A 16,439-nucleotide genomic window follows, 5' to 3' on the forward strand; every position below is an offset into this window, starting at 1 on the left:
AGCGCGCGCGGGGGAAAAACAATGGCGGAGTGGTAAATGTAGCATGAAAATATTACTCACCACACGGTCGCCCGGATGCTTGACGTAACAATTCAGCTCCGCCGTCTGGCCGACGATGGCAGTGACATTTCGCGGTGCAATATCGTCGAAGTGGGGCTTGTCCCAGGATCTTGTCGGCTTGCTTCCAGCTACTACACTAGCGAGACTGGAGCCACCTGAGACAAAATATGACGACACTTTTATACGTCGTACGTCGGGAACGCGGCGTAATAATTCCGCAGAGCGAGTGCCGCGTTTTATTCTCTCGACGGATCGACACATTGTTCCGATAAATCATCGAAACTGAGCGATCGCATCCTGATACTCGACTCTACGAAGACTCGCCAAAGACGCGACTGTTTTGTTTCTTTTATTTCCTTGCCTGTGCACACACGCACTGAATATATCATGAGGATGCTTGTATGTTTTTTATGCCGAAAGTTGAAATATCCGGATTTGAAGACCGAAATAATAATAAGAATAAGACCAGAGTTGGGTCCGAATCCCGACGCTCGTCAGTGCTTTCACTGAAAAATTAGAAAGATATCCAAACCAATCGCTGGTACGATTGTTGTAATATATAAATTTAGATTGGCATGAATATATTCCAATTGCAAACGCACCATTTACAGGGTGATACATCGTTTAAAATTTCGTGAAAATTTCCTCCGTGTATAGTCGGCTGATCAAAGATTGCTCTTTCACTTGTCTGTCCATAGGGAAAGTGGCAACGTGTAATCAGCCGGCTGCAGCACAACGCGTCAATGCGCGCGCGTAAACATCGCACGCGAATGCGGCGTCGAAAAATCGCCGTGAGAAACATTGCCCGAAGCGCGACAGGATGCATCGAGGCGCTCCACAAAGCGCGCGGATCCACGGACACAAATCTTATCTAACGAAACATTGAACGGACTATGCAGCTCGCGCTAAAGTCAAAGTCGAAGTTAGATGAATATGGAAACTCAGCGCGCCGTACATTCAAACAAGATTAGACGCGGAACCAGCTTTGCAACATCAGAGGGGCTGCAGCTAGAGTGAACTGAAAGTTGCTGGCTTGTGCATGTCGTAGGTAATTGTAATAAGTACTTGATTAAGCCGGAACTTTCGAGAATTATAAAGCGTCACGCCATTACTCACGAGTCCCGTACACACAATCGCGCCCGACATTCGCGAAATACCGCGTTGTTTTCGCGCCAAGAATACCGCCGTCTTCTTTGATCTCGCGCTGACGCAAATAATTCACAAACTCGCTCCACGCGGCCTGCTGACGACCCAACGCCGGCACTCGCTTTCGCACCGCTGCAGTCTGCGACTTCAAGACGCGTCTCTCGTTCAGTGCTGAAATTTCGCTCGGTTTTCGAAGCGAATAAAAGCCGCGGGCTCGAAAGATACGCAGGCCGAGGGCTTTAAACGGAGATGCATATTTTATAAACACATGTGTGAGCGAGAACTTTCTGAGCGACCTAGTAATTAATCACGTATTAATGTCCCCCCCCCCTCGCCCCGTACACATCTGATTTGCACATCGCAGGCGAATCTACATGGTACTCGGCATTTATTTAATTGCAACGTCTGATTAATAGAATGCCAATTAATATTCTGCTATTATACTCTTGATTGTAAACATTGATTTGCATCACGCATCTGACAAATCTATCAATGCTAAACTGACGTAATATCAAGCATGTATTGATAAATGTATAAGTAATAATATCGCAAGGTAATTATATAACAATAAGCATCCTTGCATTTTCTGCTAAAGCCTGCATATTTTACGCAGCTGTGACCATTGATTTCTCTCTTTCATATTTTCTCAATTTCCTCGTTTTTACTTCAATTTTCTCTTCATCCATAGTGCATCGTCGTTTATGAAGGCGTAATATCGAATAATATAAAATATTTCACGATACATATTCGTAATGTACAGTGCGCCTCAATATGACATTCCAGTTCATTTGCCCTGCTAAATATTTTTATTCCTCGTGATATCAACGTGTGCGCGCGCGTGTGTGTGTGTGCGCGTATATAATTTTTGTATGCATACACATACATATTTCAGTAAAAAATTTGCTGCTACAAGCCTATTACGTAAGAGAGTCACTCGGTCACAAATATAATTAAAAGTGTACATTAAGAATATTAATTAATTTATTTATATTAAATTAATTAATATATCAATTATTAATTAATTTTAGCATTTGGGGCAGCTCCCTGAAAAAATGTACCTCGCGATTCGACGCGCAGTAAATGCGTATTGTCATTTTATCGTTGTTTAACGTCGTAATAACTTGATAGCGTAACGTTAACGAGAAGCGCGCAGAAAATTATTCCTGCAAATCTGTAACGAAATACCTACACTCTGTCAGATTTAATGTTAAATTCAGCGTACAATAAGCACGGAATTTTCCTTCAATTAGATACAATGAAGTAGCACCGCTGTTGCGTTTAATTAACAATTTCATTAAGGGGCGTCGTATATATATCCTGTTTCTCTCTCTATCTCTCTCTCTCTCTCTCTCTCGTTCCATATTAAAAATGCAGACTCTAACCGCGGAATATATCACTTTTAACATTATAGCGAAATTTTAATTTTTATTATTTCCATGACAAGATGTTAAGTCGGTTAATTACCAGTAATACCGTGGAGATTGCGCTTCTCGTTTCCGGACTAAAAATGTCTTGCGCTTTTGGTGAAAGTTGCATAGAAATATCTATGTATTTATGAAACGTGGTCATTAGAATTCAATATTAATGGGCATGATAAACATAATGTGAAACATTGTTGTTAATAATATATCGTTAATAATATATTCGTCATTGATGCGACGTTTCGATAATATTGCATGTATCGGTTTTCTCGTCCACCCAGTGTATCAATATACAATACGCGTTAATATTAACATAATAACACGCTGAGTGTAAAAACGAAAATTAAAGTTTGCGCGTGGTTATCGTCGCATCGATCTCTTCGCAATCCTCGAAAGGTATTTTCTACAGATGCGTTAACGCTCGCGGCCTAGACAAATAATGACACCGGCGTCGAAAGAGGATTGAATGGATGCCAATGACGACATTCCTCGCGATTAATCACACGCTACAATAGCTTCCATAATTGTTGTTGCGGATCCGCGCTGTAAACATTCACGTGCCGCAAAATGAATAGAACGTCCGCGTAGCTGTGTATGATACCGAGCACTCGCCGTAACGAGTGAGACGTCGCGATAAATGGGAGCGTAATAGATAGACAGAGTTGATGGCGCTCATTGCGGACGCAACTTCCACTGCGAACTTCCGCCGGCCGATCAGAGCCGCTCAATTATTATTTGCGGGAAAAAAGGGAGATGGAGGAGGAGCATCGGTTTGACGTGAAACATTAACGTCCGATAATCCGCCGCGGCGTATGTAACGCGGCAGTTAACCCCGCGTCGCAACCTACAGAGGGAGGGGGGGAGAGAGAGAGAGAGAGAGAGAGAGAGAGAGAGAGAGAGAGAGAGAGAGAGAGAGAGCGCGGGGGAGTTTTTGATTCAATTTATATGAATCGCTCTCGACTCGCTATTGACCGAGGTTTCGAGGTTTCGCGGGGCTCGTCATTATCATAATCCCGTAGGAGTAGCTGAATACGACGAAAAAGAACGGGCGGGCGGGTCAAGGGGTGGCTTCGGGGAGCCCGGCCGGATGGCAACGGCCGCGCAAGAAGGGCGAGATAGAACGCGTCCGATAAAATTCTCCATTGTATGCCGGGGAAAATGGGACTTCGGCGCGGGTAGAAATTGAAATTGTTACGAGGTACATGTGGAAATTGCGGAAATCGCTCGATGCTCAAGGCATCGCGAAAGTGCGAAAGGGGATCGAAAGGATCGATAGCCCGGCCGAGGGTGCTGAGCGAATGTAATTCATTGCGAATCAACGGCGAGAAATCAGTGCGAGCAACCGCGACAAGAGCGAGAGAGAGAGAGAGCGAGAGAGAGAGAGAGAGAGAAAGAGAGAAAGAAGAGAGCAACGAGACTCTCTTTTCGCGTTTCTTCTTTTTGCCGCTGCAGAATATAATTCGTCGAAATCTTCTCGGGTTATCGCGCACGTCCCCCGTCGTGATTTCCTAGCCGTTCGCTGGCAAGTAGCGTCTAAGCGAACTTGTGCGTTCCTCGGGAAGAAGTTGCTCCGCCATTCAATAAAGCATTCTCTCAACTTTCGATGAACACCGGGAAATGAAAGCTATCAGGGGCCCGGCTATCGATACGCAAAGGCTATCCCCCGCGCTCTCTGCCTCGCGCCCGCGAATTCAATAAGGTTCCGCATTCTCCGCACTCCGTGGCAACAATAACTTCTTGTTATAGTCATGGCGCGGGTTAAGCAAACAGCGTTCACGGGGAACAATACAGGCACTGCCCACCCGCCGGATGATTTTCCAAACTTCGTAGCTTCCAGTCACGGCACGTAACCCGAGCTGTTTGATCTGTAGCTTTGAACTCGCCGGAAAACACCCCCAGCGAAATTTTCCACTTCGCCCTTAAATTTCACCGCGACGTGAGCAACGTCCGCCTTTATTTCTGATTTTATCACGTATCTCTGTGCACGCAATTTTCTATGCATGACCCCAACGTCTCCCGCCCCTGTCCCCCTCTTCTCGCCCCTCCCCTCTTTCCCTCTCTTCACGAGCCCAGTCTCTCCAGTCTCGCATCAACTATGAATATGAAATATAGAGAACAATGCTTTTCGATAGATCGAAGTATGGACAATTTTTACGCCGGACGTAAAGCAGCGTAGCGGATTTCGCAGTGTCGTCCGTAGAAACTCAACACGTACGCACGTACCAACTGCATCGGTAACTATAAAAAATCTTGAGGAATTTTTAATCTTTTCGAAATATACGTGGAAAAGAGATGACGAAAATTATTCACGGACCCGTGCGAAACGTATGACGCGCGAGTTCTCACAGCGAAATACGTCGTCGTGTAAGCATCCGCCGCGACACATGTTTTCTACCCTTTAAAAATGATTTATGCGTAGAATACGAAAATTCTCTCTCTCTCTCTCTCTCTCTCTTTCTCTCTTTCCCAAAATTCCCTCACTCTCTCTCTCTCTCTCTCTTTCCCGTTAATGTGAACTAATGGCGGCGGCACTGTGAAAAGCGAACGCGGGGTAATGCTGTTAATGTCGAAGCACGTCGCGCGCTTTATTCACGAGCCGGCCCGTATTTCACGGCGTTAAGCCGCATCGAATCTTGGCCGGCGCTGAAACAATATTTATTTGCCGCCACGATAGCGAAAAACGGAGCGAACGTCCTGTACAAAGTGTCGCGCTCGCCGTTACGATACTCGCCCGGCTCGCTTTTCCCCGGCCCCACTTTGCCCCTATTCTGCTTTCGCACTTGGCTCGTGACTGCGCCGCGACGATATTTCGAAATTGATCGTATCGTCGATTTCGGCATCGAGTGCATTGCCGAAGGGTCCGTTCTTTCTAGCCGTTTTATTCCGTTGCTCGCCCCGTCGCAATTCGTCGCGGTATACGCTCGATCAGCTCGCAGCAATATGAGCCCGCGCGCGCGCGCGCGCGCGTTCCCTCGCTTTTACCTCGCGATCGAGAAGTTGGATTTCGTCGTTCGGATAAATCGACGACTCGCGAACGACGTCGATGGCAATCGCGCGAGCTTAGCCGAGCTTGGGAATGCTATCTGTTTTCATCTCCCCTCTCTCTGTCCTTGAGCGCACGGTGGATCAAAATAAAATATACGCCGTAGCGCTCGCGCGCGCGTGTCTCGTGAGGAAAATTCGTGGCGTGACAAATACACCCGCATAGAAAACTTGCGAGTGTCGAGTTCTAATTGCGCCCCAAGCCGATTTTCCGAAATCCACACGACGGGTTCGAGTCTGACCCGCATAGGAAATTCCCGTGATTTCCTAAGGTACATCGAGTATAGATTCCGACTAGAGTCTCCAAATTTCTCCGGAAGTTGGTTACCCGACTCCGATCGGAATCTATATTGCGATTTCCCAGATAAATAAAGGTTGCGACTCCAAGTGGGAAAGCCAAGCAGATTCCGTTCGCGCTCTCTGCCCGGCATTCTTCCAAATTCCTCCTCGCCCAGTCTGTGAAGTCAAGGCGTTATATTCATAGTGAAAACACAATATACAGGGTGCTTAAGAAAAAGGGTTCAGGATCTTAAGGGCGGATAATACTCGCGAAATGGAGGAAAAGGGTCCTGACAAACACGGGTCGAAAAATTAATATCATCGAAGTTATGAGAACAATTATTTATTTTAATTGAAGCAAGCGACTTACTCGCTTCTGCGTGCCTTTGTATTCTCCGATGTAATTCGTCTATGTCATTTATCGGTGAAGAGACTACGCTTTAAAGGGATTCTTAAAGAAAAGTCTCTTCGCTTCTGTCCGGAATGTAAAGAAACATTTATTCTTTTTTTCCGCACGCTTTAGCAAGCGATCGTTAGTCACATATCATTGTGAACAGTTGCAGAGAGCTGTGAGACAAAGTTTTCGCAATACGATAAGAATGATATCGCGTTACTCTAGTAAAAAAAATGGCACAGAAATGCGTTTCACGTATGGCCGTGCACCAGAAGCGAGTCACTAGCTTTAATTAAAATAAATAATTCTCCACAACTCCGGCAATATTAATTTCTCGACCCATGTTTACCTCCACCAACTGCCCTTAAAGTCCTGAACTTTTTTTTAACCACTCTATCTGTGTATCGGTTGAGATTTGGGAAATTTTATTTTATGAACGGTATTATATCGCGTACTGTGTCCGGAAAAATCTCGGGAAGTTTCGACGCGGTCGCGCAAAATCGTGACAGGGGGATTAATTCCGCAGGCATTGCATATTTACCGCTTATCCGTCACGTTGCCTTAAACGAACGCGATGATCCCGCGGGAGGGATTCTGAATAATGCCGAAAGGCAGCGCGAAATTCAATTCCATCGCTCGGCACGGCGAAAGATAAGCGCGTATGACTCGCGGGATGTCGTAAAAGATTAAGACATGCTCCCGCGCGGAAGACATCTCGCGAGATCGAAGTTGCAGGAGCGAGCGAGTGTTTCGCGAGCGGAGTTAAGTTCCCGCCTCGTGTGGGAGGTTTACACGGTCGATAACGATAACGATACGGCGCGACGGGGCAACCGGTTACGATCCCCCGTGTTCATATGCCTCCTTTGGGATGGCGCGGGAGCATATTCTATTAACACGACGGTTTACACGCTCGCGCATCCCTCGTAAATAGAGCCACGCAAACAGATTCGCCCGGGCGCCGCCGACGACGATGACGCGACGCAGCGCCATCGGCTCGGAGCGCTCCACCGCGTTCATTCGGCAATTTCATCAGCGCCCGTTCGCATAACTGAAAACCGTGAAAAATGAGGACGCGCGGACGAGGGCGAGCGAGAGAGAGAGAGAGAGAGAGAGAGAGGAAGAGGGCAGCACAAAGACCTTCCGGCATTTTCCGGAAAAATGTTCGCGCGCTGTGATACGCGCCGGAGCAATTTATCATTCTCAGAACGCCGCGACATTAATAAGCGTTTCGGGTCAGACAATGAGCGCCGGAGTAATTCTGACGCGCGAGCCGCGCGCGAGCGCGTCTAGGCATTCGTCTCGGAAGGATTTGTCGCCGGCGGCTCTTTGTGAAATGGAATATTAACGTTATATGCATGTAACGTATACATATATACACGGCGGGTAAACTCGTACTCGGGGGACGCTGAAGGCGGACTCGAGTTTTAAATCATTCAACGCGCACGGTGTCGTTCGGTGTGCGCGATCGCTCGGCGACCCACGTTCCCCGCGTGTAGTCATTTCGAGAATTCTAATCAATCCAAACGTCAAGGTCCGCGCGCATCTGCCGCGACGCACCTCGTCGCCCGTCGGACGCTCTCTCCCATTGTTGATAAGCGCAATTGTAATCTTACGAATTGCGCGTTGCGCGCATCTCGGCGCACTCGTCGCGCGTGACGCTCGCCGGTGGGCGTCTCGAGCCGCTGAGTACGTCACGAGAGAGAGAGGACCTGTCGTGCATTGTGCACGAATGTTCGACTCCGGCGGCTATTGTTTTGCCGTCGAACCGTAAGTTCGACACTCGCGCAGCTTATCTTTTCTTTATCAAGCATTATGCGAGAGCGGGATTTATGCGGCGCGGCCGCGCCGCGCGCTTGAGAAATTTAAACACTCGCCGCGCCATCTCGCGGGGAGCTGCGTCGGGGAGAGGGGGGAGGGAGGAAGAAGGGGGAAAGGGGTAAATAATACCGCGCCGTGTCAGGCAGATACTAGGCGCATATGAAACACACCGCGAGAGACCCGAGATGCTTGCGGACCACCTGTACAGAGAAAGAGCGAACAATGCAGCGGCGAATACGAGAACCCGCGCGGAATCATCGCGGAAAGTTCGCAGACTACTCGCTCACTCTTGGGCGGAAAGAACTCGAGAGGCCGCGAACACGCGGAAAAGTTGCCGGCCGCATATCGGCTGGACGCGAAAGCGCCGCTGCATGTGTGGTGCGGCCGCGTTGGTGTATCGCGAAACTCGAGCGAGCACACAATGCTACCGCGCGAGTACGCGCGAACGCACGGCTCTCTGCGATTTGCAGCGCAATTATGAGAAGTTCGAGCGGCCGCGGCCGGCTCGGCCGTTTTTTGCGCGCCTCCCATCGGCCTCGGCGATTTTCGCACCGAGCCGCGCCGAGCGAGACGAGCCTTCGCGTGTGTTCCGCTCTAGTGCAGGTCCAAGGAAGGTGACAAGCGGAAGCGCGACAGCTGTCGGGCATCTCGCTGAGAAAGTGGGAGTCAAAGCTGCGCCGGAGAAGCCAAAATAAACCGGATCCAGCAGCCATCTTTCGCAACATAATCTCCGATGGCGCCTAAGCTTATATCGTAGCGATTCAATAGCGGGCTGGAACTTGGCGGAGCCCATTAGCGAGTAACTAGGGTGTGTCTTATCGAGCGAAGTCAGCAGTTAAATCCCGCGGACGTTCAAATCTCACGGGGCCGCTCAACCTTACAGCAGCGACACGAGCACTGTTTCTCTCGAGCCTCTCGGAGCCGCTCCTGAGGTTCTCGCGCGCGCGCGTGCATTGAAGGACGTGCAGAGTCATCAAGGGCGACGTGAGTAATCGGAAGGGTCGTCCTGGCAGCCGAAGGAGCCTTAGTCCGGAGTGACACTTGACCCACGGCTGCTGGGGTACAGCAAGGTCGGAGCAACCGGAGCCAGCGAGCGCGCGTCGCATTGAAATTCGACGACCGTAAATTTCATGCGCGCGCACGAAATTTCCTATTAAGCGTGAACAATGCCGTGATCTTGTCCGGTACGTCTGTTCGCGGTCCGAGGTAACGCTTATTGCACGCTAAACGACTCGGAATATCAAGGAGATAATGGCGCCGTTGTCCGATAATTTTGCGGAAGCGCGTCAGGTGGCATTCTTCCGGCCGCGGAAGGAAACGAGGTCGCGAGACGCGCGGCGGGAAAAATAATATTATATAATTATCTGCAGCAGAGTCACGCCCGCGGAATATCGTCGATTGAAAGGCGTCGCACGCAAGGAGAGGGACCTTTTCGTCGAGAAATATTCACCGCGTCTGGGATGTACTCGAAATTACGACTCAGCAACGATCGACTAATCATCTGTCCGGATAAGTGACTAATTCGCGCCGCGCATGCGAGAAAAGTTCCCTTCGTGTAATTTCGAGCGCGTAATCCTCGGGGCGATTTATTTACCAAGCGGCACCTTTACCGCCGAAAAGCGGCTTTACCGGCTTCGGCGTTTTCGTCACGCGCATAAACTCACGCTGACTAAACGACCCACGGCCGCGCGAGCGCGCGAGAGAGCCAGGATGAGCACGCGACGCAGGGCGGAGATGTGTATAAAAAGCTTAGGGTCGAGGGTGACGAAGGTGGACCGGAGAGAGGAGCCGTATCCCCGAGATTATGACGAGTCGAAAGGAGGGTGTGCCGAAAGTGCGTTCTCGCGGTTAAAGGAAGTCGGTCGGGTTGAAAGGCTGGCCTGGGACAGGCTGCGGGATCGCGGATGAAACTGGGCGCGGCCTGGCTCGAGGAAATTGCCACTCAGAAAGTTACGTAACTGGGGGGATTACAAAACTTATTGTATAGGGAGAAAACGAGGCGCCGAACGGAGTCGCGGTACTGTATTCTTACAGCCTGCAACGCGATCCTCATACGAAAAGAGCGTCCGACCGATATCGCCCGCCATCTTGGATGACCCGAATGCGGTCGGATCGACATGAGAGAGAGAGAGAGAGAGAGAGAGAGAGAGAGAGGAGACGATGTGTGAGACAGTAGTGGTGATAGAAATTTTGCCTCAGCCGTGTCGAGTCGTTTCCGCGCCCCGTTTCGGGCGGCCGACATTGATCCAGGCGGATTCGAGATCGATCGATTTGAATCTCAAGCGGAAATCAAGCGGAGGACGCGACAACCTACCGGCTACCAGCCGGTCCCCTCCGGTTGCTTACTTAACGCGAATCGACGAGCGACTTCACTTTACGCGCGCGAGCGCTGGCAAAGAACGCTCTTCAATCGCGACACGCGCGGAATCTACCGAGCGATATCGAGCGCATCGCATAAATTGACAAAACAGATAGAAAGAAGACGCGTAGAGAATTGCGAGAGAGGACTCGCGCTAGATCGGCTTGATTCGGTGAGATCGGGACCGCGCTCGAGAGGGATTGGAAAAGAAACCGGCGGGAGAGCGCCGCCGCGCCCTAGGAAATTGCCACTCAGGAAGTTACGTAACTGAGGAGATTACAAAACTTATTGCGTGGAGGGAAAACAAGTCATCGACCAGCGCCGCGATGCAATACCTATCCCGTCCTCTCCCTTCTCTCTCTCTCTCTCTCTCCCTCTCTCTCTCCCTCTCTCTCTCTCTCTCTCTCTCTCTCCCTCTCTCTCTCTCTCTCTCTCTCTCTCTCTCTCTCCCTCTCTCTCTCTCTCTCTTTCTCTTTCTCTTGGAATTTTATTTTTGCGTGCTATTTCGAAGCGAAACATAAGTAAGCTATCGCGTATCTGCAATGTCATAATTCTCCCAGCAGATGCGATGTGTAAATTACGTTCGGAACGACCGAATGTGCATCGTCATCTCTTTCAATTTCGCATTGTAGTCGAGCGACGTCACAGATGACCGAAGCATGTAATTTTTCTCTCGATACAGAACAAACGCATTAGATCACGTTTTATTTATCTCTCTTCGCTAGATAAGAGGACGAGCGGCTCTGTTCTCGGAATCGTGACTTTACACTTCTCGCGCTCGACTAGACGACATCGGTAACGTGTTTGCTCCTCGATATCGCGGAGGACAAAAATGTGCATGCGTCGCGCAGCTGTGCGTTTCTTGTTTCCTTCGACCGAGACATGCTCGGTGCGTTCATTGTCACGTTAATTCGAGCGAATTTTTTGCTCCGCGCGCGAGTGTTTTTCCAGAAAGAAAATCCGACCATCTCCTTCTCTCCCTCCCTCTCTCTCTCTCTTTCTCTCCCTCTCTCTCTCTCTCTCTCTCTCTCTCTCTCTCTCTCTCTCGTGCGCGCTATCGATCCTCCTAGTCGCGTAATCCTTCCGTTCCTCTGCAACGGCACCAACTTTCATTCGCGCGCGCCGGTAATGTACGCGCCGCCGCCGCCACTCACTCCGCCGCGCAGGGTGTTTAGCCCGCGAAAGGGAATTGTAAAGGCGGCCTTTTGCGCGGGAATTGCCGCTCAGAAAGTTGCGTAACTACCGAAACTTATATGAAGGGAAAACGAATCATCGAACGGGGGGGCGCGCCCCTTCGAGGCTCACGAAGCGGAAGCTCCGCCGGGGTCGCAAGTTTCCGGCCGCGCGCGCACGTCGTCGTAAGAGGAATCGAGACGTCCTCTCCTCCTCGTCCCGCCGACAAAGTCCTCCCAGCAGCTTCCAACGGCTATCCCGCCGATGAGGAATGAGAACGGCCGGCAGACGCGGTCATTTGTTATTTACTGATCATTACACTTCGACGTGACTGAAATACTCGACGCAAGGCCTTCCGCAGCGGCGGCGACGGCGGCGGCGATGACGATGACAACGATGTGCTTCGTCATTCCCGGAGCTCAGATTTCTTCCTCCGCTTCTCTCGTTTTTCTTCCTTCTCACATTGCCAGCCGCCGATGTCTCGCTTCCTCGCGCGCCGCGACCCGGTGACGTCGAAAAAGTTTACACGCGATGTATGAGGAGCGAGAACGCGAATGCCCGGTCCGGGGATATTTGCATATTCCTCGACCGAGATGAATATTTTTCCCGAGAATTTCTCTCCCCCCCCCCTCCCCCGAATCGCAGCGTAGAGTGACGCGTTTAATTTTCATCTGTTATTTGCTAATTATAGTTATTTGGACGCTTAATCTCTCTCTCTCTCTCTCTCTCTCTCTCTCTCCCTCCCTCCCTCCCTCTTTCTCTCACACTTCATCTCGTCATACATGCAGACACGCTACACAATTTGCATTTAATTACTCGCCAAGTACTTTGGGTCGTTGCACGTTTGGACGTTGTGGGTAAACGGCGCCGTGTAAACGCGCGGAAACGGATTCAGATTTTTATAAGAAACTCTCACGAAATCTAACAATATTAAGCCGTATTAAGCGCGGTTCACGTTCGCGCACGTGCGCAACGAATGTCAAGAAACTGGTTTACAAGAGCGCATGGATGGGATTCACAAAGATGGCAATCAATTACGTCTTATACGAGTCACAATCTTGAACTAAATCGTTTTATTTCTATGAGGCGCGATTAGTCTGTACATGCAACACGTGCGCTTTCAACGAAACATTATCTATTAAAGAAGAGAAGCGAGAGACAGAGCAAGAGCGAGAGAGAAAGAGAGACAGAGGAAGATAGATAATATATTATCCTCAACAACGCGTGTATGTCCGAGACAGATGATTTATTAAGTTACTTACGATTATTAGTGATAGACGGACACGATGCTGGTAGATATTTGAAATCGACATGAGACAATACGCTATTTCGGGCACTTGATGCCGCTTAGTATGCTGTGAGCAACTCGACTCACATTGCGCAGATCTTCCAATGCACGCTAGCGATCTGCGCCGTGAATTGAGCTCGCCGATTAGCATGCACGTCTCAGAGGGCATAAAATTATATATTGTGCGACGCTAGCTTAACCAAGAATGCTAATTCCAAGAGTCCCCGAAGCGTGCTTAATCCTCTATCTTAATCTTAATCCGTGCCATCCCAGTCTGATATGACGGAAACAAGAGTTGGGCAATTTGTTACAACATAACTACAATATCTCCGACATTAGAACGTTAAAACAAAGTCGGCTTTCAACGTCGATCTCGACGTATCGTAGCGCCTGAGAGCCGCGCCAGTGGCGCCTGCTAAGAAAATTGACATTAGCGCTCTACGAGTTGACAGAAGAGCGCCGAGCTGAACCGCGACTAAGAAAAATTGTTGGTTGGCGATAATTTAGAAAGCTGCGTGTACGCATGAGACGATATTGACGTTCCACACGACTGCGTGTAAACAGATTTGTGAGATGTTTGTCTGCGACGAACATGGTGAGCGATAAAGCCATAGCAGAACCCATGTGTGAACAAGTGTCTAACGACGGAGGAGCACCTTTGTTTGCATTCGTGCCATGAATCTTCTTTATCGCTTTGACTTCTAACTGCTATGATTATTGATGAGAATTGGCTATATTTATCGCGAAAAACAAAACAGCCACGGATTCCTTCCTCGTTTATGCAGGGTGTCTCATTTTAATGTCCCATCCCAAATAACTTTTCAGTATTGAAGTTTCAAGGAAAATGATCCAGATAAAAGTTGCAGGGATTTAAGTGAGCTAACTTATGATGATCTTTGACCTTGACCTCTATTTTCAAGGTCACTTGGAGGTCAACTTGCGTTTTTTAAATGGGAACCCTTATTTTTATTAACTGTTTTTTTCTACTAGTTAATTTGAGCAACTTTTGTCTAAAACATTTTTTTATTTGTCTACTATTTTTTTAGATATTTGAGGAAAACTTGATACCTTCTTCAACATTTAACTTACGATATCTCGCTAATTATTTGTCGGAATAAAAAGTGATACTAAACTTCCTGACTTTTGGAAATTTCGAAATCATCAAATTAATAAAAATCAGAGCGCTATTGTAACAATATATTCTTGAGACTAAATAAAGCAAGAAAGTCTAGTACCACTTTTTCTTCCGACAAATAGCGAGATATCGTAAGTTAAATATTGAAAAAGTTATCAAGCTTTCCTCAAATATCTCAAAAGATATTAGACAAATAAAAGAATGTTTTAGACAGAAGTTGTTCTAATTAACTAGTAGAAAAAAAGCAGTGTAATAAAAAATAATGGTTCCTATTTAAAAAACGCAAGTTGACCTTCAAGTGACCTTGAAAATAGAGGTCAAGGTCAAAGTCGAGGTCATCATAAGTTAGCTTACTTAAATCTTTACAACTTTTATTCAGATCATTTTCCTTGAAACTTCAATACTGAAGAGTTATTTGAGGTGGGACATTAAAATGGGACACCCTGTACACCCACGACGGATTAATCGCGAGAACGATTTGCAAGATGTAACTACGTCGCGTTCGCGTGACTAGAAGGGGCCTAGAAAGAAAGATGGTCCCTTTTTCAAAAATTCGCTTGTAATCGCTTTCGAGTTCCCCGACGCAATTTTCGTCCGAAATTACCCGCCAGCCAGAGGAACGGCGACGCGACGGCGTGAATCGCCTCGTCTTCGTAGGCAAGTACGCGAGTAATAAAAGTTCCCCTCGAAACATACTGGAAATGGTCGGCTGGGATGAACTTCGAACGTGAGAATATTGGCGCGAGGAGGCAGAGAGTGGGAGGGAGGTCAGCAGTATATTCAGGCCTGAAGTTACCGTGCCGGGCATTCTTCTCGTAGCGATCATTTTTTTCTTTCCTCGCACGACTTCATCCCGCGCAGAGAGGGCTGCAGGGACAGACGGGGGGAGCGGGAAGAGGAAGGAGAGAGAGAGAGAGAGAGAGAGAAAGAGAGTTGGCGCCGAGCGCGAAGCCCCGTTAAAGCCTTCGCTTTAAAGCTTTGCAACTTGAGCAGAAAGTTCGCGTTCGAACTATCGGGAAAACCTCGCCGCAGTATAAGCCCGACCTTTCTGATATTATTATTGCCCTGAGCGCGGCTCGTGCACCTCACGGTGTCCTCGTTCTTTTTGCCGTGCCCTTTTTTCGTTTTACTTTTCACTTACTTTTCGGCCGCGGGGCACGTAGCGATCCGAAAAAAAAGAGTCGCGAATTACCTCGCAAAATTCGTCTCGCGGCGGCGTCTGTGTTACTTCGTGCTTCGTTTTCTACGTTTACGCGGGCGCTTTCGTACGAATGGACGGGGTCAGCGCGTTGCTTTTTCAAGCCCGCTGATTTCTTTATCCGATCATTTATATTCTGCTGATTACATACATTGTAATCCCATTTGGCGAGGCCCAAATGCTCCAAATTCTTACGAAACGGAATATGGTAAAACGACGTGTCTCTCTGATCGGCCGATCAGATTTTTTAACTATTCCGAAAGCTCTCCCCTCGCTTTAGTAATCGACCAATTCTTCGGCAGGAAAGCGTATTACATCGCGTATGAAAACGTATCAGGACGCATAAATTGAATCGACGTCGAAAACATCCATTTCCAATATCGCCCGCAAGCAGCCAGATGCGAATCCCAGCGTCATTTAAAATCATTCTCGGCGAAATGATCACGCATAGTTTCAATTGAACAAGATACAACGCGCGGATTGCGCGTTTCGACAAAGGGATCCGTGCCGGGCATTGTACCCTCGCTGACTGGCGAATGTTATTTCCCTCATCAGTAAGCGTAACGGCAACGTCTTCTATGGATCGACATGTACGCGAAATGAAATCCTATTGTTACACTCATGAGTATTATTGAACGTGCAAAGGAGCTGGAGGTAAAACGACGACGACGACGACGACGACGACGACGACGACGACGACGGTGCAAGAGTGCGTCACCAAGCCGCCGCAGACTACATACGAATGAAGCATACGAGGAGGCCGTTCGCTTCCGTTTTGTTAATAAATCCCAAAGTGCGCGTAAAGTTGTAAATGAGAGTTCCAGCCGAAGGGAAAAAAAGAAGCCGCGGCGGCGCGGGAGGATTTTAGCGAAATGATATCGACAAACGCGACGCTAGCGCGAGCGGCTAACGCTCAACACGACACTTCTTTTATTCGCTCGCACAGTTGGGGAATTAGATTTCATTGTCACTCGATTCGACCCGGCCCCGTCGACGTGTACGTACAGCGCCATGTTTAAGCACTGGCAACGTGCGCGTTGCTTATAATGTAGCTGCGCTACTCGATTCCAGCGAGAGAGAGAGAGAGAGAGAGAGAGAGAGAGAGAGAGAACCAGCTCCCTGGGTT

The 16,439-nt window shown here is 48.6% G+C and overlaps 1 protein-coding gene across 8 annotated transcripts in view; it reads right to left on the reverse strand.

Moving 5' to 3' along the window:
• LOC105186179 (basement membrane-specific heparan sulfate proteoglycan core protein) overlaps positions 1-16,439 on the reverse strand; it is a 249,256-nt gene that overhangs the window by 118,736 nt on the left and 114,081 nt on the right. For all 8 annotated transcript variants that reach the window (XM_025301388.1, XM_025301389.1, XM_025301386.1 and 5 more), the window contains one exon: positions 61-215. In XM_025301388.1, coding sequence (XP_025157173.1) covers positions 61-215 — 155 coding nt within the window. The remainder of the gene's footprint in view (positions 1-60; positions 216-16,439) is intronic.

Source organism: Harpegnathos saltator, unplaced genomic scaffold (assembly GCF_003227715.2).
Source record: "Harpegnathos saltator strain DR-91 unplaced genomic scaffold, Hsal_v8.6 scaffold414, whole genome shotgun sequence".
NCBI lineage: Eukaryota > Metazoa > Arthropoda > Insecta > Hymenoptera > Formicidae > Harpegnathos > Harpegnathos saltator.